Consider the following 22603-nt stretch of genomic DNA (forward strand, 5'->3'; position numbering starts at 1 on the left):
AGGGACAGTTCATCCAAAAATGAAAAGTTAACTCACCCTCAAGTTGTTCTAATCCTGTATGAATATCTTTCTTCTGCTGAACAGAAGATATTTTGAAGAATGTCTGTAACCAAACAGTTGATGGGCCCCATTCACTTAGTATGGGGAAAATAATACTATGGAAGTCAATGGTGCCCATCAACTGTTTGATTACCAACATTTTTCAAAATATCTTCTTTTGTGTTCAGCAGAAAATTTTAATTTATACAGGCATGGAATGATGACAAAATTTTCAGTTTTGAGTGAACTATCCCTTTAAATACATGAAAACAATTGTCCAAATGCCAGCAGACCTCATGAAAAACTGGAACGCCCAGAATTTTAACAGAAACAAGCGTTTCCAGTCTGTTATGTTTTAAAGTGGATCTGGCAAGCTTTTGTCCTGTGATTTTGCCAACAACCATTCTCTTCCATGCAAATTCAGTGTTTAATCCTCTCCTTTACACTTACAGATTGAAGTCATTGCATCAGGCTTTCAAAAGCACCCTGTTCTGCCATCACAGACCTCCACAGCTAATGGTGGGATTGGAATGAGGTCACAGGGAACACAAAGAATGTCCAGAATCTCTCAAGATTGTACCGAATACATGGTCACTCTCAGAGGAGAGAGCTTTTCATTGACAAACATCATTATAAAAAATGTAATAAGGTATCAGCCTTAACAAGAACTGTATGTCAGAACAGGCTTTTATTTAATATTGTGTGGTGTTTTGCATTTTTCAAATACATAAATCATTCATCAACAATCGTATTATGACTATTTAAATTAAATGAATATGGCAACAGTCTAACCTGTATCATACATAAAATTTACTATTTATATTGTAACAAACCATAATTGAGTTAAATTTTCATAAGTACATTAATTTTATATCATCTTACCCAGCTAACAGGGAGCATTCTTAGAACTTCAGCGTTTTGGCAAGGTTCTCTTAGTTCCTTCAGAAACATTAATAGAATGTTTGTTTAAACGTATCTGGTCTTTAATAATGTTCTCAAAACCTTAGCAGATAAACGTTATTTATACGTTGTTCGTGGAGTATTTTTCTGAAATGTTTTAGTTGGAAACCTTTTTAAATGCTTCCACTTATTTCAGAAAGATTAAAAAAGAAAATTTTCAGAATGTGTGAAGAACGTTCACATAACCAAGAAAAAACGTTTTAAAAACATTTTAAAAACAGGTCAGTTTGTTTTAAAGTTTTATTTCTGGGAACTTAATAGGAATATTAGCAAAACGTTCTTAGAACATTTTTGTTAGATGGGTGGTATTAGTATTTAAAGTGGCACTACGCATTTATTTTGTGCTGTACTGTACACTCACAGTTGAAGATACAGTAATACCAGTGTATTAGAAAAGCTGTTTGATTCTACATGACAGTGGTTTCCATTTTCTATCATGTTGAGATCACATGACCAGACCACTCACTTTATCTTGTTATCCCACTATTCAATAAAAAAAAAAAAAATATTATAATGGGTGACAAATGTGTATTTCTATAATGGGATTACATGGAAAAAATTATTAATGCACACTTTTAGTATATTCGCTTAGAGCACAGAGAGCTGATAAAAACACAAATGCCTTTTTTCACAGTATTATCGTTCATCACTTAATGTCTGTGTTCACTATTGTGCGTTTTGAATGCTGAGAGCTTTTAAAGTCAACATAAATGTCCACATGCAACCCCTGTGTGAATGGAACTTGAAGTTATCCATCAGGAATTACCGGTAAGTGGATTGTGAAAAGTCGACCGAATGTGCAATGCTTAAATAGTTATTTGGCAAATGGTTAACGTTATTCAATAGCCTTTGCCAGCAGAAAAGGAAAGTTGTTTCAGGGTAACAGTAAGCAATAACAATTTGATTTGAACATTACAAAGACAAACTACATTTTTGCACCGATGATTCATTCCACAAGACAAAGAATGTGGATTAAGATTGTACATAGGGTCCATTTTGATTTCATGTTGACTTTAAATTGAGTTTGCTGTGTCTTACACATGCACTGCCCATGGAGTAAAGGTGCCAGGATCCGCAGGAGGACACTAAAACAAACACACACACACACACACACACACACACACACGTATTTAATGGTCAACAACACTTCATTAGGCCCTATTAGAAGCATTTGATATAATATCAAACATTAAACCACATCACATTTAATTTGAAATATATTTTATATATACACTACTATTCAAAAGTTTGGTGTCCACCAGATTTAAGTGTTTGAAATAAGTCTCTTATGCTCATAAAATATTATTACAAATTAAAATAACTGTGTTGAATATATTTTAAAATGTGATTTATTCCTGTGATGGAAAAGCAACATTTTCAGCATTACTCCAGTCTTCAGTGTCACATGAAATCATTCTAATATGCTGATCTGCTGCTCATTATCAACTTAAAAACAGTCGCACTTTTTGGGGAAAAGTTTACATAAATTTTTTTCAGTGTTCGTTGATGAATAGAAGGTTCAAAAGAACAGTATCTATTTGAGACAGAAATCAAATGTCTGTACTGTCACTTTTGACCAATTAAATGCATCCTTTCTGAATACATATTACATATTACAAAATACATATTAATTTCTGTCAAAAAAAATAAATAATCATACTAAGCCCAAACTTTTGAACAGCAGTGTCTGACTTGATTTGAGAAGGTCTAAAATGATCCTTGTTCAGATTTAATGCAATGTTTAATGTGCAGCTCTATGAGCATTAAAAAGTTACTACATACCAGTTTAGTAAACTTGTCCTCACAGGCATTTCGTATCCGCTCAGGCGTGGCGGGGCTGTCCAGTCTGAAGGGTCCAGTCAGGCCAGACTCAGCCCTGGCAGCAGTGATGGCATCTTTAATGGCATAAAACACTGAGGCTGCCAGAAAAAGAGGAGGCTCGCCCACAGCCTGAGCACAAGCACACAGCCTTAAAGGTTAACAGACACAAACTATGATCTTACTGTGTGAAGTCGCTTGTTGTGGTGCGACCAACCTTTGAGGAGAAGATGGCCCTCTCGTTGGGAGCATCTCTGAGCAGTGAGACCTTTAATTCAATTGGAATATCCCCAAATGCGGGAATCTTATACATGCCAGGTCCGCGAGTATACAGGTAACCATCAGGAGAGTAGCGTAGTTCCTCTAGCGTGAACATACCTAAACCTTGCATGAACCCGCCCTCCACCTGCACACGCAGCCATAAATCAGATAATATTCATAATGAAATGAGAATTGAGTGATCTGCTTTATTCATTTTAGATGAAATACCTGTCCAATGTCCAATGCTGGATTTAAACTCTTGCCCACATCCATGACTATGGATGTATGAAGATTCTGACAGGAGAGATTTAACTTTTTAGCTCGCATCTATGCAAATATGTTATTTGTTATGTAGACCAGATGTCCTGTGGTTAGTAAAACTGGCATTTGAACATAATAAAGACACAATTAACATTGGCATTACCTTCTGTGTGCCAGTTAGACAATCTATCTCCACCTCTGAGACGGCCACGCCATAAGTAAAGTAGTTAAATGCCCTTCCTGAATTTGTGTCAAAGTCATAGCCAAGATCTGGAGTCCTATAAAATATAATCAGATTAATTATAACTCTCATTTATATGAGGACCAACATGATTAGCACTGTAAAATATGACAATGATCAAATTTATTAAAATGTATTAGAATTTGATGAGTTAATTAGTTGAAGAAAATATTAAGAAATTAACATACTTGTAAAATCCATTGATAGACAGGCTTACTCTGTCAAAATAGGCTGCTTTCACCTGCAATAGACATAATGTAAAATATATATATATATATATATGAAGAGTTCAGATGCAAAAGCCTCTTAAGTGCCATCTGAAATTTTCTTCTAGAATGATCATTTTTATCAAGCTCGTATATTTAAGTTCAGTAATTTCACTTAAATGGCAATGAAAATTACCTATGAATTGTCATTTAAGAGAAATTACTGAACTTAAATATACAAGCTTGATAAAAATGATCATTCTAGAAGAAAATTTCAGATGGCACTTAGAGGCTTTTGCATCTGAACTCTTCATACAGTATATATACACACATGTACAGTATATATATATATATATATATATATATATATATATATATATTCAAACATTTACATTAAAAATTACATGAAAAAATGTGATACTGACCCAATCCTCCCAGCAGCCTTTGGGGTTTTTGTCTTTGTAAGGCTGAAGTCTTTGAAGTAAAGTCTGGCAAGCATTCTATGGGACATAACAGGTTTGCATGAAATTACTGATTATGACAAATGTTGATTTGAATTTTTTTGGAATGTTTCTTACTCACCAAGGTTGAATTTTTTTTATCAAAAATACAGTAATACTATGAAATATTATCACAATTGAAAATAATTGCTTTGTATTTTAATATACTTTAAAATGACTGTGATTGCAAAGTTGAATTTTCAGCATCATTACTCCAGTCTTCAGTGTCACATGATTCTTCAGAAACATTTTTTTTATATGATTCTTCGATGAATAGAAAGTTGAAGTACGTACAAATTTTGACTGTTACTTTTAATAAATTTAATGTACTTAATAAAATCTTACTGACCCCAAACTTTTGAAAGGCAGTGCACATAAAACGCATCATAAATTTGAATTTCTGGTGCATGAGCCTTACATAGACGGCCATGCCGTTAAGGTCTGAGGAGGCAGAGGCGGCCGTAGGGCTGGTGTTGGGAACTGTGTTAGTGCTGGTCTCTGAGATGTGAATCTTTGTGCAGGGGATTCCAAGAGTTTTACTGGCCACCTGCACAAAACAAAGATTAATATAAAAAGCTCTGATCAACATTATATATATATATATATATATATATATAGTGTGTGTGTGTGTGTGTGTGTGTGTGTGTGTGTGTGTGTGTATTACCTGGACCATTTTAGTGTGCAGGCCCTGCCCCATCTCTGTTCCACCATGAGTTAGTAGAACAGAACCATCTGAATACACAAGTACTAATGCTCCTGCCTGAATCAGAAATGTACATCACAAACTTATATAACCTCTTTCTAAGAATTATTTGGAGCCTGAGAGGAAGAGGACTGACCTGGTTGAGGAAGACAGCAGTGAAGCTGATGCCAAACTTGGTGGGAATGATGGACAACCCTCTCTTGGTCCAACGGTGCTGCCTGGAATGAAAGGATTACAGCAGTTCTTACCCAACAAGATTTGCAGTACCTGAACTTTACAGTAACATCCAAATAAAATCCCTTCATAAAAATTACATAATTTGCTGCTCTATGTCAGTTTAGTATTATTACTATACTTTAATAATATTTATAAAAAATGTTTTTCTAGTTTTCATTTTAGTTTTAAGTTTTAGTAATTTTTACAAGTGCTTATTAGTTTTTTTCATTATTAATTTATTTATTTCTTCAACTCAAACTTATTCATTTCAGTTAGATGCCAACACATTCCTATCATTCTTTTAATTTTGTTAAGTTTGTCATCTAATATTACAGTAGTTTTATTTTAGCTTTATTTCAAGTAACGAACATGATCTTACTTTTTAAAAATGTATTTTAGCTTTAGTTAATAACTCTGACGCTGCTCTATTGACACCGAAGTGTATTGAATATGATCAACATCAAAATGTATTTAATCTGTTTATTTTTCATTAGTTATTTATAGATTTTCTTATTATACATTTTACATCATAATTTGTATTATTTGTAAATTTTGAGTTTATATTATTTTTTTTACTATTTATTTACATTTTTATTCATTTATTTTTTATGTCAGAAAGGCACCAAAAACTGTTTAATTTCATTTCCACTACACTTATCTCAAAATATCAAAGAAAACGTGTCTCGTTAAACAGCTCAAACTCTCAGCTTAATATATATGAGTATTTCAGACCTGTTGTATTGTTCCACCGCATCCTTGCGCTTGTTGAAGTCTGAGATCTGCATGCACTCCTCCCAGCACTGATTAATGGTAAACTGGTCCAGACGTTGATTAAAGGGCGTGATATCTCCCTCATTGTACATGTTCAACTTCCTCACCTGGAATTAGTAAAGGATCCTGTTACAAGTGATCTGTGTGGACTATGTGAGAGAGAGAGAATTGCAGTATGAACCTCTTCTGCCGGCAGACCACAGCTCAAAGCCACATCACTCATCCAGCTCTCTGCGATCATCATGCCCTGCGGCCCACCGAAGCCTCTGAACGCAGTGTTAGACGGCAGGTTGGTTTTACACATGTAGCCTGTGCCACGAATGTTAGGAATGTTGTAGGAGTTTTCCATGTGGAACAGTGCCCTCTCCATGATCTGTGGATTGAGACACAATTTTAGGCTTGGAGGGTAAGAATTTCTTGTAATGTGTCTCGTTGACCACCAGGGGGAACAGATGTTCAAAACTTTGGGATGCCTACTCACTGACAATGACAGGTCCTGTGAATTGCCTGCATTGCTGTAGAGTGTCACATCAAGTGCCATCACTCTTCCACTGTTCATGTAACCAACCTAGACATATGATTACAGAGAGATCGTGTCTGAGAAAAGTCTAACAAGGACAAGGACAATATATGGCTAATTTGCAACATTTCTCACCTTGTAACGACCAAAGAATGGATGCCGACCACCTGTGACCAGCATGTCCTCATCGCGATCTAACATGCAGCGAACCGGTCGTTTGACCCTGGAAATAAAAGACAAAACAAAATCTTCAACTTCCACAATGTGACATATAGCCTCCCTTTATATGTACTTGATGTACTCGTTACATCATTCCAATGTACTTGTTACATCATAAGAAGAATGGCATCTACGCTTATGTTAGTCTTTCCGTTTATTCCGAGGTTTACTGAAGTCAGCCGGACCCGGGCCGTATCCAGATCAGACGGTGGACCTGCGCCTGGACACGACCACAATGCATCCCTGAGGTGCAAGCCTCATCAGCCCTGTGAAGGCCTCATGGACACCTCAACAAATCCATCTCCATACCGGCGTGATGACTCCGACCTCCAACCAGATGAAACTGGATAAATATTGTGAATGTTCTGATCCAATCTGACTTCTGACCTGAAATGCTGCCTGGATCATAATCCTACACTGTTCGTTTGTTGGCCAGAGGAGAACTGGCCCCCGACTGAGTCTGGTTTCTCCCAAGGTTTGTTTTCCCTATCCTGTCACTGATGGAGTTTTGGTTCCTTGCCACTGTTGGCTTGGCTTTTGGCTTGCTTATTTAGGGACATTTAATATTCAACAATATTATTGATCTGCCTTACATAAGGTGGACGATGACGAAATTTTCTTCTAGAAACAAACTTTGTTGTATTATTGTTATATTGAGTTTTCATACGTATGCGCGGCAACAGCAACCACTGTGGATAGAATGGTGCTCCGACTCTCTTTCCCTCCAAATCCTCCTCCCATCCTCTTTACACGACACACGATCCGGTTGGCAGGCACTCCTAGAGCTTTAGCCACAAGGGCCTGAGCCAAACACAGCAAATCATTTCCATAAGGACAGTACAATGAACATTATATTTTGCAACATTAATAATCCAGTCACATTTTTGTTACTAATCAATTAACCATCCATCCGTCCATCCGTCCATCCATCCATCCATCCGTCCATCCATCCGTCCATCCATCCATCCATCCATCCATCCATCCATCCATCTATCTATCTATCTATCTATCTATCTATCTATCTATCTATCTATCTATCTATCTATCTATCTATCTATCTATCTATCTATCTATCTATCTATCTATCTATCTATCTATCTATCTATCTATCTATCTATCTATCTATCTGTCTGTGTATCTATCTATCTGTCTGTTTAATGATCTGCTTGTCTGTCTGTCTGTCTGTCTGTCTGTCTGTCTGTCTGTCTATCTATCTATCTAATTATCTGATTGTCTCTCTATCCATCCATCCATCCATCCATCCATCCATCCATCCATCCATCCATCCATCCATCCATCCATCCATCCATTATTTAACTAAGTTTTATTTTATGATTATTATTAAACTATAACAATATAAATCATTTTAATTATAATTAAATAATTATATTATTTATTAATAATTTTTATGATTATTATTAGATAAAATTTACATTAATCAAATATTATTGTTTCATTCATTTCAATTAATTTTTTTTTCATAAAAAACTTTCAGACAATATTTTGTCAAGCTACCATCACCATTTTTATGTCTTATGCCATCATATAAATTCAGTTTAGATTGAGAATGTCATTTAGATTGAGAATTCCCTACAGAAAGTAATTCTTTTTATATGTTTACTTGAGTCTTGGAGGGCGCCTGTGTGGAAACAAACAGCTCCATTTCTCCATCCTCTCCACGAGGGACAGCCAGCATGCAATTAGTCTCCAGATAAAAGTGTTCCTGTCCTCCAATGTGCATCTCACCTGCAGAATCACATATTTGGAGTCATCAAATTAAAGAGAAACATGACCACAGAATTTGTGCACATTTATAATCAGGTACAGACTTCCTGTTTCATTAATAAACATATGCTTTTAAATAATATGACTCTTTTATTAGATACTTTCTTTATTCAGAAAGAGGCTTGATGCAGTTTATCACTACCTATGTTTCCATCCAAAGTTGTGAATGCGCAAATATTGGAATATCGCATAAAACATTCGCAAATAAAGCATCGTTTCCAACTTTTTTCTTCCTTGGAAATTAGCCCAAAATATCTGTAATAAAAACGGAAGTTGCTGCAATCAAGGACGCCTTTGACTCTTTTTTCCTACATCATGGAAGAGCACACAGACAAAACGCAATAAATGCTGTCGTGTTATTTTGCGTTCAGATGATGGTGTTTGGGAACAAAATCATGTGAGGCGTTTCTGGCTGGGAATTAAACCAAATTATTTTGATGACAGACTTTGGCTCAGGCATTTCAGAAGAAATAAAACTACATTCAAGATGCTGTGATGTGGTTAGTCTGCTGGTTAGTGCAGATATCCAATCACATCCACTGTTGAACAAAAAAATTAAAATTAAAATTTTTACATTAAAAATAGAAAAAATATTATCAAAATGAAATGGAATAAGCTTTCTGGACCAAAAATATATATATATATAAAAAAAGTTACATTTTTAGGGCTTTGGGTTATTTTGACCCGTGAGGAACTCTTTTGTTACAAGTACAGGAGAATTAGGGTTAAATAGAAACATGGTTATACCATTCAGTGTGTGATCAGAGTCTTTGAATCCTTGTGCAACATCTCCTCTCTCTATACTTCTCACCGGCTGATAGAAGGATTTGTTGGTAATAGCATCCTGTTTGAAAGAGTGAACGCAAACATGTTAGCAAACCAGTCAAGTTTATCTTTATGCGCTGTGTAAAAAAACTTTACAAGCTTGTTGCTCTGAAAACCTTAAAAAATCCTGTTATGTAATGATGACAGCAGGAAAAGCGCTAAGTAATGGTGAGAGGTCAGATCACATAACCAAATGTTTTGCAATAATATTGTAGATCAGTGGTACTGGGTCGAAAACCAAAAGTGAGCTGTTGCCAATGAGGTGAAATTTTAAACATTTACTTTTGTACAATATGCAACTTTAAAGGGATTGTTCACCCAAAAATGAAAATTAGCCCATGATTTACTCACCCTCAAGTCATCCTAGGTGTATATGACAGTATATTGCAATACATTTCCTGGCTCTTCCAAGCTTTATAATGGCAGTGAATGGCTGTTTCTGTTTTAAAGTCCTTAAAAGTGCATCCATCCATCATAAGAGTGCTCCACACGGCTCCAGGGGGTTAATAAAGGCCTTCTGAAGCGAAGCGATGCGTTTGTGTGAGAAAAATATTCATATTACAAAGTAAAATTCTAGCTTCCAGCCAAATGGCTATACGCAGTCTACTTACGCCTAATGTGCAACTTAAGAAACTTATGACGTCAGAAGTAGCGTAGTGCTTCATGGTGTAGCGTAAATAGCAGCAGTACGTCGCATTACTTGTTTAGACTTAAGTCGAATCCGTATGTTCGAAGCTAGTTATTTTACGCATCGCTTCGCTTCAGAGGGCCTTTATTAACCCCCTGGAGCCATGTGGAGCACTTTTATGATGGGTGAATGCACTTTTATGGACTTTAAAACAGAAACAGCCATTCACTGCCATTATAAAGCTTGGAAGAGCCAGGAATTTTTTTTTAATATAACTCCGATTGTATTCGTCTGAAAGAAGAATGTCATATACACATAGAATGACTTGAGGGCGAGTCATGGGCTAATTAAAATTTTTGGGTGAACTATCCCTTTAAGTCACCTCTTTAACTCTATTGTGTGTATGTGCGCACATAAATACAAACCTGAATAGTGACAATCACAGGCTGCAGTTCCTCATAGCTGATCTTCACAGCTTTGGCTGCTCTCTGAGCATGAGCCTGTGTGTCTGCCACAATGGCCCCCACTATATGTCCAACACATGTGACCTAGCACGAAAGATCAATGTGGGGAAGAAAACCATGAACTCTTCATGAATGAATAATAGTGACAAATATCACACACTAATCAAACACACACTAACTATAAAAAGTTTGAGGCAGGTATGATTTTTTTAAATGTTTTTAGACAGAAAGCTATGCTCATCAAGGCTGCATTTATTTGATAAAATAAAAATGTTTTTATTTTAATATATTTTAAAATGTAATTAATTCCTGTGATGACAAAACTGAATTTTCAGCATTATTGCTCATTACAGTCTTCAGAAATCATTCTAATATTGCTGATTTATTTTTGTGGAAACCGTGATACCTCTATATAGAAACGTCAAAAGAAGTTATTTGAAATAGAAATGTGTTTAAAAGGTCTTTCCTTTCACTTTTGATCAATTTAATGTGTCCTTGCTCAGTAAAAAGTATTAATTTCTTTAAATTGTAAATCTTACTGTAGTGTATACTGTCAAATGACACATATGATCAGTCATAAGTATCCAATTACATTCATAATCGGTCTAACAGTCGTTAAGTGTGTGGAAGAAAAAAAAAAGATAATTGTGAAACATAACAATTGCAATGTAATTTTTCATAATTGTGACTGTTTTTTTGTTGTTGTTTTTTTTTACCTCAAAAACAACTTTAGTTTTTCACTATAAGCCAATAAAGGTCTTTGCTGCAAATGTCTGCCATTTTATTACTGTACCACGTCCAAGTTGCTTAACCATTAAAGAACATGTCAAAGTGTAACAGCAAATATAAATGATTATGCCGTTAAAAGACGCTTGATCATACAATAGCCAAGCCAGTCTGCAATCAAATGAGATGCATGTGAGAAACATTTTGCACGGGGATCCATCTACTATACTGTACGTCTGTCACATGTGCATGACGTCATTTGCTACAACTTCTGAATGATACACTCAGTTTTGCAAGAGAAATGTAAAAGCAATTGTCCTATGGTGGCCTAATCCCTGATTTACTCTGCATCATAACAAACAGACTTCTATATAAGAGGCAAACAATACGTCTCTCATTAGAAATATTGCACAGAAAATGCACTAAAATATAGATTAATCCACCTTCTCATCTGCAAAAACGGTCTCGTCATAGAAGACAGGTCCTGTCATGTTACTTCCAGGAATGTCTTTGGCAGAGATAAATGCAACCACTCCAGGAACCGCTATTGCATCAGAGGTGTCAATTGACCTACATTAAAAACAGGTACACATGTAGTTAACAATATTGGATAAACATTGTCTCAGATAACAACAATCTAGTTCAGAACTGAACCTTTTTATGACATGAGGTTCATAAAAACAACGTAGGCTCTATTTAACATCATCACTGTGCATGTGATAAGTCATATAGATGGTTTTAACTCAATATTAAATCATTCCAAAACATGACGTGTGTCCTTTTTCAACTAACTTTATGAGGGCATGAGCTTTAGTGCTTGTGACCAAAGCCAAATGGAGCTCATTTTCATAACAGGGTATGTCGTCACAGTAGATCGCTTCTCCTGTGGCCTGCTTAAGAGCGGAGAGGTGCATGATCGGCTGCCCCACTATATCACCACTATTAAGACCAGGGGGAACTGCCTGCAAACAAAGAAATAAAGTTAAGCAATCTGCCAAAACAATACACAGATAAAGCAAAGCTTTATTTATATGTACCTGGTAGAGCTGTACACTGGATGGTGAGTCCAACTGGAAGAGCTCAGTAGCAGTAGCATACTCAGGCCTGATGTCTTCCACATTCACACCCTGTGGAGACACAGATTACAATTAAATCAAAATTCTTGGTTTTTATGGAATATTACAGAATTTATTATAAATTATTTATCCGTGCACATCATTATTATTATTTTTAATTCATGTGCCCTCATATTCTTTAATCAAAATAACTTCCCCTCCCTCTTGCAGCCTCTTAAATAACCGCAAAGAGTTGTGAGAACATCAGATGTGTGTCAGATCTGGATCATTTGCATCAGCTCTTAAAGTGACGGCAGCCTAATATTCCTGCTGCTGTCTGTCATTAATGTTAATCAAACAACAAAAGACAAAAATAAAATAACTCACAGCTCTTGACTGATTCACTTTTGTAGCTTTAATAAGGATTAATATATATATAATTGTCGGCACAGCAGGTAAAAATCGGATTAAATTAAAAGTTGTTATATATTTTAAAGCATATTAAATGTTAAAATGAAGGCTCTCACTCATACTGTAATGTTGAATGGCTATAATTACTCATTTCATCCACAGAAATTGAGAAAAATCCATTTCATCAGTAGCTTTATTGGTATCTGTGATACTGGCCTTCATTCTATTCAGTATAGAATATACCATCTTTATGTTGTTTCTACATTTCAATATGAAATTATACAAAAAATATAATTATAATTAACATTTGAATGTTAGGTGCGATTAATCGCAATTAATTACAGAAAAATGTGAGATTAATTTGTTGTTGTTTTTTTGTCGATTGACAGCACTAATTTGTATTTAAATGATTGATTTATTTAGTAATTTATTAAAATTACGTCGGAGCCAATAGCCTTGTGGGCAGCGCTCCGACTTATATACAGTAATGTACGACCCGGGTTTGTTTCCGGGCTTGGGGTCCTTTGCCGATCATATTCCCCTCTCTCCATCCTTTGTTTTGCTGTCTGATCTCTACACTGTCCTATCCAATGAAGGTATAAAAAGGCCCAAAATATAAATTTAAATTACCGGTACTTCTGTTTTGAAATTTGTCTTGAATGTGTAAGTGTGCAAAAAACAAACAAACAAAAAAACCTCCATCTGCAGGTTCAGAGCCAGTTTGTGCTGAACAGTGAGGAAGAACTTGTAGAAGAGGCTGATAGTCAGTGTGCGCCTGTATGTCACCATCCCACCAGGAGCTGAGGGAGACAGACTCATCTCCTCCGCCAATGAGGTGCAGGCTTCCTCTAGAAGCTCCTCGTTCCATTGCCTGCAATCAAATAATAATTCTGTGAAAATGATGCAGTCATTCTGCTCATGATTCAGGAATGAGGCTGATTGTCAGAAAGTAATTTCAAAAATTTCTTCTACCTGTTGAGCAACCTGTCGCATGTGGCCGTGGCAAGGACAGTCACAGCAGCCATTCCTCCATAGCTTATCCGGATACTCTCCACTATACTGGATTGCTCCTTGAAGAATACATTCATCCCGCATGTGACAATGGCGATGTCATCCTCCTTGCGAGGGGACTGTTTGAAGGCTGAGAAGTACTGGCCCTAAAAATGAATTGAAAGAATGCCTGATTCATCACACTGAGATACCGACATCAATATCAATATGTCTTTCCAAAGTATAACTTTCTCTTTTTTCAGCTGAACACAAAAGCAGAAGAGTTGTTCTGGTATGACTTCAGAAAACTTCCAATATAGCGAACAAGTCATATGGATAAATTTTGGAGCTCGACAGTCCAGATCACAATTCATTTTCATTATGTGAAAGAGTAGCCATGATTCTTCAAAATCTCTTTTGTATTCCACAGAGGATAGAACATATTATGGGTTTGGAACAACATTAGGGTGAGTAATAGATGACAAAATGATCATACTTTCAATTAAAACATTTATTTTGAAAAGAATCTGCAAACCTTTTTTGTGTATGGAATCACAATGGACAACAGAATCTCTTCTGGCTTCAAAGCGGTCTTCCTATAACCAGGAAAGAACTTGTCATCCATTTCAAGAACACGTTTCTCCCCTTAAAACATCAGAAAAAGGTTTTTGTAGAATTTTTAAAACATACATTAAAAGTTAAGTTCATACAAAAATGTATTTTTGCTATCATAAAATCTGTAGAACAAAGAACATGGACTATGTCAAGAAAACATACAAGTTCAACACCCTACAGTACATGTTACTCATAAACTAGACTGTCATAAAGTCCTATTTAGCTTCCAGTATCCTTAACCCCTGCCCCATGTACCACAACCATTAAATCGGATACCACACACTGGGAAACTGTACATTTTTGATAGTATCTCTAATTTCCTATAGAATTGCTATTGACTACTACAGTAATTAACACCATAACATTCAGACTCCAGTCGGAATGCATGTAAAATGAGTGGAATAGAATATTTCCATAGACTGGGTCTGAATGTTTTCTCTGTTCTCTGTATTCTGTATCAGATCTAGAACTTTTACAACCTTTGATCCTCGATCAGGGGGTGGGTGGGGGGTGGGGTGCTGTACCTTTGGCCATCACCGTGAGTTTGCAGCCAGCAGCCATAAACACAGGGTTGAGGTCTGAAATGGGACTCGCTGTCATAATATTGCCACCAACAGCCTGAAAGCATTAAAATTATATTTAAGTAACTGAAATGAATCAGTGATATCTTTAAATCACAGGTTGGATGATTAAAGCATGATTCACCAACCATGTGACTTATACATTCATAATCATTTATGTTTTATTGTTCAAGTTAGGCATTTCATTAAGTTAAACAGCCATTAAGTAACTTTGTTTTGATGTATTAGTAGAGTATCAGTAGACTGTATGCTTAATATCTGCACACTTTATTTTGATGGTTCCCGAACAGACATTCTACTGACTATAAGTATCTTTGCAAGTACATTTCACCTTATTCTACTAACCCTAACCCCACCCAACTAATAATCAGTTAATACTCTAATCAGTTATTTGACATGAAGGTGCAATGTTACTTACAGTCAACAGAATGTCTAAAGGAGACCATCAAAATAAAGTGTAACCAACGCTGTGTCACTTTTTGTTTTCAGGAACATGACATACCGCAACATTTCGGATCTGCTGTCCTGCAAACCAGCGCAACTGCTCAAGAACAGCCTTAAAGATCTCCGTCTTTTGAGCGGGCAGCTTCTTCACCGCTGCATGCAACACATCCCCCAACACAGTCAACGTCACTGATGCGCCAACCTGGATGCCTGTGAACCACATGCTTGTTACAGCCGAGATTAACCATCAACTATCAATTAACCTAAGCAGTGAAATGCCACTGCAAGACTAGATTGAAGACAGATGAATGCACATACAGTTCTGACTCTATAATGTCTTATATCTCTCATAATGCACTGTATTGACAAATAATATTTGTTTCAAATTATCGAACAACATACATTGACAGCATCCCATTAGGTTTATGACTCTTACCATCCTGAGTGTGCTGGATGATGTTCAGTTCTGGGATGTAAGCTGGTGCCAGAATCACAGGGTAAAGGAGGTTTTTGAACTTCATCTCTATGCCTAGAACAGAGACTCAAAACAATTAAAAACTTGATCCCATAATGTTTTGCATTTAGTTCTTTGATTACTGCACAAAGAAATAATGTGTGTATTTTTGCCTTGCCTTGCGGTCGAGTGAATAACTAAGACACTTGTTTTATTTCCGAATTAATCAACATTTTGAACAAAACAGTGAATGATTAAATGACTCACTATTAAATAGTCACTTGTCGCCACCTACTGGCATAACAATGTAACATGCAGAAAGAATGGTTTCTGGACATATTTCTGGCGAGATTTTGAAGCACGCATCTGATGGACACTTGAGGCTACAGAAGAGGAGTTGTGAATGGCAGTGAAGCGACGCAACTGACACTGTAGGTCACGTGCCAATGAAAACATGACGAATGAAGTACATCCAGATTACATTCATACTACTATAAAATCAAATTCAAGGACCGGAACTAACTGTATAATTTATACTATTTTCATCTTAATGTATGTGGGCCTCACCAACTTCTGTGTTCCCAACCACTAGTTTAGCGTTTGGATAGGTCGCCTTCAGCTCCAGGAGTTCCTTGAGGGAGCTGGGTTGAATCCAAGACACTCTTTCCCCTATAAACCTCAGCTCTCTTTGGGGCTGTTTACTCAGACTCTGTAGAGCACAAATATAACTTAAACTGTTGATGCATCCATTTAATGCAGTTATCAGCCATTTTACTATGATGGTCATTCAAACTTATTTTATACACACCATGAGCTCAGGCGGGAAAATGATCTCTTGTGTCGGGTCCAGTGGCATAAACTCTGATTGGTCATACAATTTTTGATCTGAAAGTGTTGAATTGTCCTAAAAATAGAGAAAGAAATGTAAAATATATTTGTGAAAGTACAAACGGGCAACTGGCGCCACTCAGATCCCTAATAGAGATATACCTTGCAGATGAAAAGTCCTTAGATAACATTTAGCACTGATAGGCAGTACTGTGATTGTGAAACAGTGATCTTGAAGTGTGTCTGTTTGTTTCACGGTTGTAGATTTGACCTCACATGCTTATGAGTGCAAGTTCAAACATGTGACTGGTTTCTTATGAGAATGCAATGGCTGCCATGTCATTGATTTCATATCCAACTATGCTATATGTTTATCATGAATGGAAAGACTTAAGGACAAAAACGTGCTTGTGCTCAGAGAAAATAGAGCATAGTGTCTGGATGCCTGTTCTACTCACATTGACATGCTCTTGTGTGTATCCATTAGTCATACAGCAGCCATTTGTTTGTCCTTTCCCACCACAACATCCCCCATCCTGAAATTAAAAGAGGCAGATATTAAACAAAAGATATTGCCAATGGTAATTCTGATTATTTTACAGCAATATTCCTTAAATCAGCTCAGACTACCTGGAAATATTAATATTGTACTTGAAATAAGCCAAGTCAATGGCTACCGTCAACTGTTTGGTTACCAACATTCTTCAAAATATCTTCTTTTGTGTTCAACAGAAGAAAGAAACTCATTCAGGTTTGGAAAAACTTGAGAGTGAGTAAATTATGACAGAATGTTCATTTTTGGGTGAATTATCCCTTTAAGCCCTTTTTAGCTGCACTCTGGGGCAAATTATCATTTGGATATATGTCAAAATAGATAGTTCTTACACACACACACACACACACACACACACACACACAAAAAAAGTACAGGGTGGGCCATTTATATGGATACACCGTAATAACATGGGAATGGTTGGTGATATTAAAGTCCTGTTTGTGGCACATTAGTATATGTGAGGGGGCAAACTCCTCAAGATGGGTGGTGACCATGGTGGCCATTTAGAAGTCAGCCATCTTGGATACAACTTTTGTTTTTTCAATAGGAAGAGGGCCATGTGACACATCAAACTTATTGGTAATGTCACAAGAAAAACAATGGTGTGCTTGGTTTCAACGTAACTTTATTCGTTCATGAGTTATTTACAAGTTTCTGACCACTTATAAAATGTGTTCAATGTGCTGCCCATTGTGTTGGATTGTCAATGCAACCCTGTTCTCCCACTCTTCACACACTGATGGCAACACCGCAGGAGAAATGCCAGCACAGGCATCCAGTATCCATAGTTTCAGGTGCTGCACATCATCTTCACACCATAGACAATTGCCTTCAGATGACCCCAAAGATAAAAGTCTAAGGGGGTCAGATCGGGAGACCTTGGGGACCATTCAGTGTGTGAAGAGTGGGAGAACAGGGTTGCATTGACAATCCAACACAATGGGCAGCACATTGAACACATTTTATAAGTGGTCAGAAACTTGAAAATAACTCATGAACGAATAAAGTTACGTTGAAACCAAGCACACCATTGTTTTTCTTGTGACATTACCAATAAGTTTGATATGTCACATGGCCCTCTTCCTATTGAAAAAACAAAAGTTGTATCCAAGATGGCCGACTTCTAAATGGCCACCATGGTCACCACCCATCTTGAGGAGTTTGCCCCCTCACATATACTAATGTGCCACAAACAGGACTTTAATATCACCAACCATTCCCATGTTATTACGGTGTATCCATATAAATGGCCCACCCTGTACAATCAACATGGATGTTTAAGTCATATCAACTTAAATTTCATTAAACTGACTGAAAAATTAGTTGAATCTTGTACAACTTTAAAACAAATTATATATTGATGAGTTAAAGCAATGTAAACACATACGTCATAACACAAACACATACACATAATTTTTTAGTGTACACCCATAAACTCCCACAAACTATTAATTTTACCTTCGTGAATGTCCTGTAGCCTTCCAGAATAGGTCTGTACCCAGTACAGCGACATAAATTGCCTGTGTGCAACCAATTTTAAAAACAAAAAGATTTATTTAAAAAATATATTACCTTAAGGGATAAAAGTTAACAAAATGCAGAATTTATGCCTATTGATATACCTTGAAAGGCCTCCTGAATGTCATGCATGGTGGGTTGAGGATTGTTTCTTAAAAGAGCGTACATAGACATCACAATTCCTGGCGTGCAGAACCCACACTGTGACCCATGAGTCTTTGCAATTCGCTCCTACAGTAGATGAAAAGATTATTGTTGTCAGAGATACTACACCACAAGCGAGCAGAACAGCAATATATCAAGTTACGCAGATAATGTTGAAACTATAATGAATGGAGGAAGGAAAAGTGGTTATAATGTTATGTAATCTGACATCCTTCTCTCATTATTATCTGAGAAAATAAGATAAAATTGAGACCTGTACAGGATGGAGTTTGCTTGCCACACTGCCGATGCCCTCCACGGTTGTTATTGCACAGTGATGCACAGAGCATAGAGGAGCCAAACAGGCATTAACCGCATAGTGACTTAAAGAGTGTCATTAAGGACTTAACTCTGGCATAAGTTTCAGAATCCTTTAACAATTATGTATAAATTGTTAACAGTTATCATCATGAATCTGTTACAGATTCCAACTTATTGCAAGATGGGAGTTGTGACAGATTTTTTAACTAATTATAATTCTAACATTTAAACCTACTTCTCTTTTCTAAACCCTTACTTCTCTCATTTTTCTCTGAAAAATGTTGTTGTCGATGGACAATTCTGAGATGCTGATCAGATAGTATCAAAAATATACTAGCCTCATGACATATTGAGTAATCAACTGAACTTTTTTTATGATTTGAGATCCAAGTTTGCTCCTTCCTAGTAACAGAAGGGTTTGCAAATGAAGAACCAATCAAATTGTAGGGAAATGATGTAATTTATCATGTCATTTTTGCCATTCTCCTATTCTAGAAAAACTGTTGTATTCTTTTTGCTGGTGGGATTCTCTCTGATATTTGTCTGAGATCCTAAAAGGCATTGTCTGGAGTCTGTATAGTTAATGCTGCGCAGCAAGTTAGTTAGTGGAACAAGCTATTTAGCAAAACACTAATGATCTTTCTATTCCCAAGTGATAGTGTGGAGCGGGTTAAGAACACTAGACCTTATTCCCAAGTGATAGTGTTCGACGTCGTTCGACTCTTTGTGAGACTCTTGGGCGGGGTTAGAATACGGTCAGGTAACTATAATTCTTAGGCATTTTATGGGGTCAGAATAGCTACACTTAGGTGTCAGCCCGAGAGGTCAGAGGTGAACTCAACTGAGTATAATATTTTCAGGTGTCAGGGACACTCGGTTCAACTTAAGTCAGGTGCATAGGGGAAAAATCTACCACAGAGAACATAAAAAGATACATAATCCGGTTTTGATGTGGATGATATTTGGACACCATTACAGTGCAGGCTCCACAACCTCCTTCAGCACATCCCAGTTTGGTTCCTGTCAGACCCACTGCAAGCATCAACACTAAGGAAAACAGTCACACTGAAAAAACAACAGTCTTACCAAAACAGTATAGGCCTAAATGAGTACAAAATTACTACAATGTACAAAATGTTGGTAATGTACAATTTCAAGGTCAATAAGATGGGAGTCTCTTTAGTCCAAAATGACATGTTTGGATCAATAAATCTCACTTGCATCAGTAGTGGTGTAATGTAAATGATTGATAAAGTTAACAAAAATTAACCAATGGTTAATGCTGAAAAAATGCTGTTACAGATTATTTCTACACTGTAAAAACTTATGATCCATAAGTTTTGACAACATTTGCTTTAAAATTGCTTAAATATGCAAAATAAGTAATTTTCAACTTTTTTATGTTATACGAGATTAATTTTTTTAAAGTCAGTTAAATACAATTTAAGTTAAAATGACTTAAACATTCAAGTTGCTTGTACTTAAAATAAAAAAAGGCAGAAACTTAATTTAATTTTTTTTTTTTTTTTTTTTTTTTTACAGTGTACCTGGTTTGACTCTTACTAAGTACTTTTGTTGTTTTAAAATCTAATTGATTCATATTCCGTAATATTAATTAAATGTAGGAGTTTTTACCAAAATGCAGGGGGGAATAAAATCAACAAAATTCCCCACAACTGTTAATTTATTAAATTTCTCTCAAAAAGTTCCATTATTGAAGTATTTTATACAATCTGTATAGAAATAAGAATAAGGGACAGGCTTGATCACATATAGAAACAAATCAGCACTTTTCATGAGCAAAGACGACAAAATGAAAGTGATGCAATGAAATAAACTGACCGACTGTGATGTGAGCAAACCTCATGAATAAGTCAAAGGGATGCTATCCCAAGCAGGTAGCAAACAATTCAGTTTAACCAAAAACATAGCTCCAGAAGACAGAAATATGCTGGGGTTATGGTCTAATAATGTAAAAATAAAAAATACAAATTTGAGGACAAAAAGCTTTCAGTTTCAACACACAGAGACTGTTACGCAGAGCAACAGATCAAAAGGATACAGCTTCTCCTCAGATATGTCAAGAGGGTTATCTCAGGCTCTGCATTCTTCTCAGTGATCTGCACAGAATTAATTATGAAAAACACATGTTTGGCCGTACTGGCTGACAACTTTAACCCAGGGGAAAAAGCAGAAGCAAAAAAAGTTGAAATACGTAGTGAAACTCATAAAACAGTGTAGCCTAATTATTCATTTCTCAAATTACCTTTTTTCCATTAACGAAGAAAACGAGGTCGTCCCCTGAAGAATGTAATTTATTCTTAATCTCGTCCGCTGTTATCGACATTTTAATTCCCAGTGTTTCCCCCAGTATCCTGAGATCAAATCCGAGATGAGCGCTACTGTCACTGTTATGAGCTGACGAACTATGAGCGCTGCGTCACGTGACCAGATTCTTATCAATACATGATTCCCATGTATGGAGAATCACATTTGGGAAGGTTGGTTAAAAAATAAAACAATAAAAACATTTTTGTTTCAGCTCACAAGTAGTCAAGAGAATTGATTACTTTACGTTTAATTTTTGAAACCTTGAGTAAGTGCAATAGATTTGAAACATGAAATGACAGGCGTTAGGCTACTACACTGAATTTTCTGTCTGTAATTGTGTAACACTTTTAACACTTTATTTTACAGTGTCTCTGTTACATGTACTTTCTAAACAAGTAATAACATAAATTATACTTAATTACAAGCAAAGCAAGTAACCCTAAACATTTATATGTTTAGGTATATAATTAAGTATACATGTTTAGGTTTACTTGCTTTGCTTGTAATTTATATATATATATATATATATATATATATATATATATATATATATATATATATAGGCTATGTATGTTGATAATTAATGTTAGCCTACTCAGTAGTAGGATATTTGTATAAGTGTAACCCAACATTGTCTTTGTAGATTAGCTAATCAAGCTTCAACTTTCACACGATTTAAATTTATATTTGCATTATATTACATTTATGCGAATCTATAAACGAGGTGATGATGGTTTTCTCTGTATTAAACAGTTACTGTCCTTATAGTGTAACAAACGTTGGCAGCTTGTTTTTTTTTAAATAGTATTTATTTGAAACTTTTTATGAAAAGGTGATGTTTTATAAATGTAGGCTAGTCACCCCAAGAAAACATTATGATTCAAAGATACATTACAATTATTTTTTACAATGATTTTACTGTTTTTAGAAGGCATCAACCTTAAAGTAACAAGAAAAGTTAAATCTTACCACCACACAATTGTTCGAGATATTTTTGTTTATTTCTTCCAGAGTCGCTTATGGCCAAAGCAAACAGAACAAGCATACTGAGATATGACTTATTTTCACATTCCTATAACATACACCTTTCATAAACATTAATATATAGACATAAACATATTCACTATGCAGATAACAAAGAATTATTTTCATGTTGGCCAAAAACTAATATGATTTAGTATTATAAACATTTTTCAATTGTTTGTCTGTTTT

General features: G+C 35.9%; 1 protein-coding gene across 1 annotated transcript; it reads right to left on the minus strand.

Moving 5' to 3' along the window:
• Positions 1–708: 708 nt before the first annotated feature.
• Positions 709–21484, minus strand: xdh (xanthine dehydrogenase). The gene is made up of 36 exons (XM_081347201.1): positions 21327–21484; positions 21123–21180; positions 19996–20092; positions 19014–19122; positions 18700–18826; positions 18536–18597; positions 16980–17057; positions 16502–16597; positions 16261–16402; positions 15676–15768; positions 15298–15449; positions 14739–14832; positions 14135–14244; positions 13582–13766; positions 13306–13480; positions 12181–12270; positions 11936–12105; positions 11587–11713; positions 10379–10501; positions 9248–9344; positions 8337–8461; positions 7383–7516; positions 6632–6719; positions 6458–6544; positions 6158–6349; positions 5938–6083; positions 5126–5207; positions 4951–5046; positions 4705–4833; positions 4212–4286; positions 3769–3821; positions 3503–3617; positions 3307–3372; positions 3035–3223; positions 2782–2949; positions 709–2084 (listed from the first exon to the last, which is right to left on the minus strand). Exons 1-36 carry the CDS (start codon positions 21405–21407, stop codon positions 2034–2036), a joined length of 4062 nt encoding a protein of 1353 aa, XP_081203327.1. The 5' UTR covers positions 21408–21484; the 3' UTR covers positions 709–2033.
• Positions 21485–22603: the final 1119 nt, after the last annotated feature.

This window comes from Scardinius erythrophthalmus (assembly GCF_964197995.2).
Source record: "Scardinius erythrophthalmus genome assembly, chromosome: 19".
Classification (NCBI taxonomy): domain Eukaryota; kingdom Metazoa; phylum Chordata; class Actinopteri; order Cypriniformes; family Leuciscidae; genus Scardinius; species Scardinius erythrophthalmus.

Excerpts from the sequence above, each read along its gene's own strand:
- xdh (XM_081347201.1), bottom strand. The coding sequence starts at position 21,407 with ATGTCGATAACAGCGGACGAGATTAAGAATAAATTACATTCTTCAGGG. Across the intron at positions 18,827-19,013 it reads GCAAACTCCATCCTGTACAG|GAGCGAATTGCAAAGACTCA; the intron begins GTCTCAATTTTA and ends CATCTACTGTAG. Across the intron at positions 5,208-5,937 it reads GCGGTGGAACAATACAACAG|GCAGCACCGTTGGACCAAGA; the intron begins GTCTGAAATACT and ends CTTTCATTCCAG.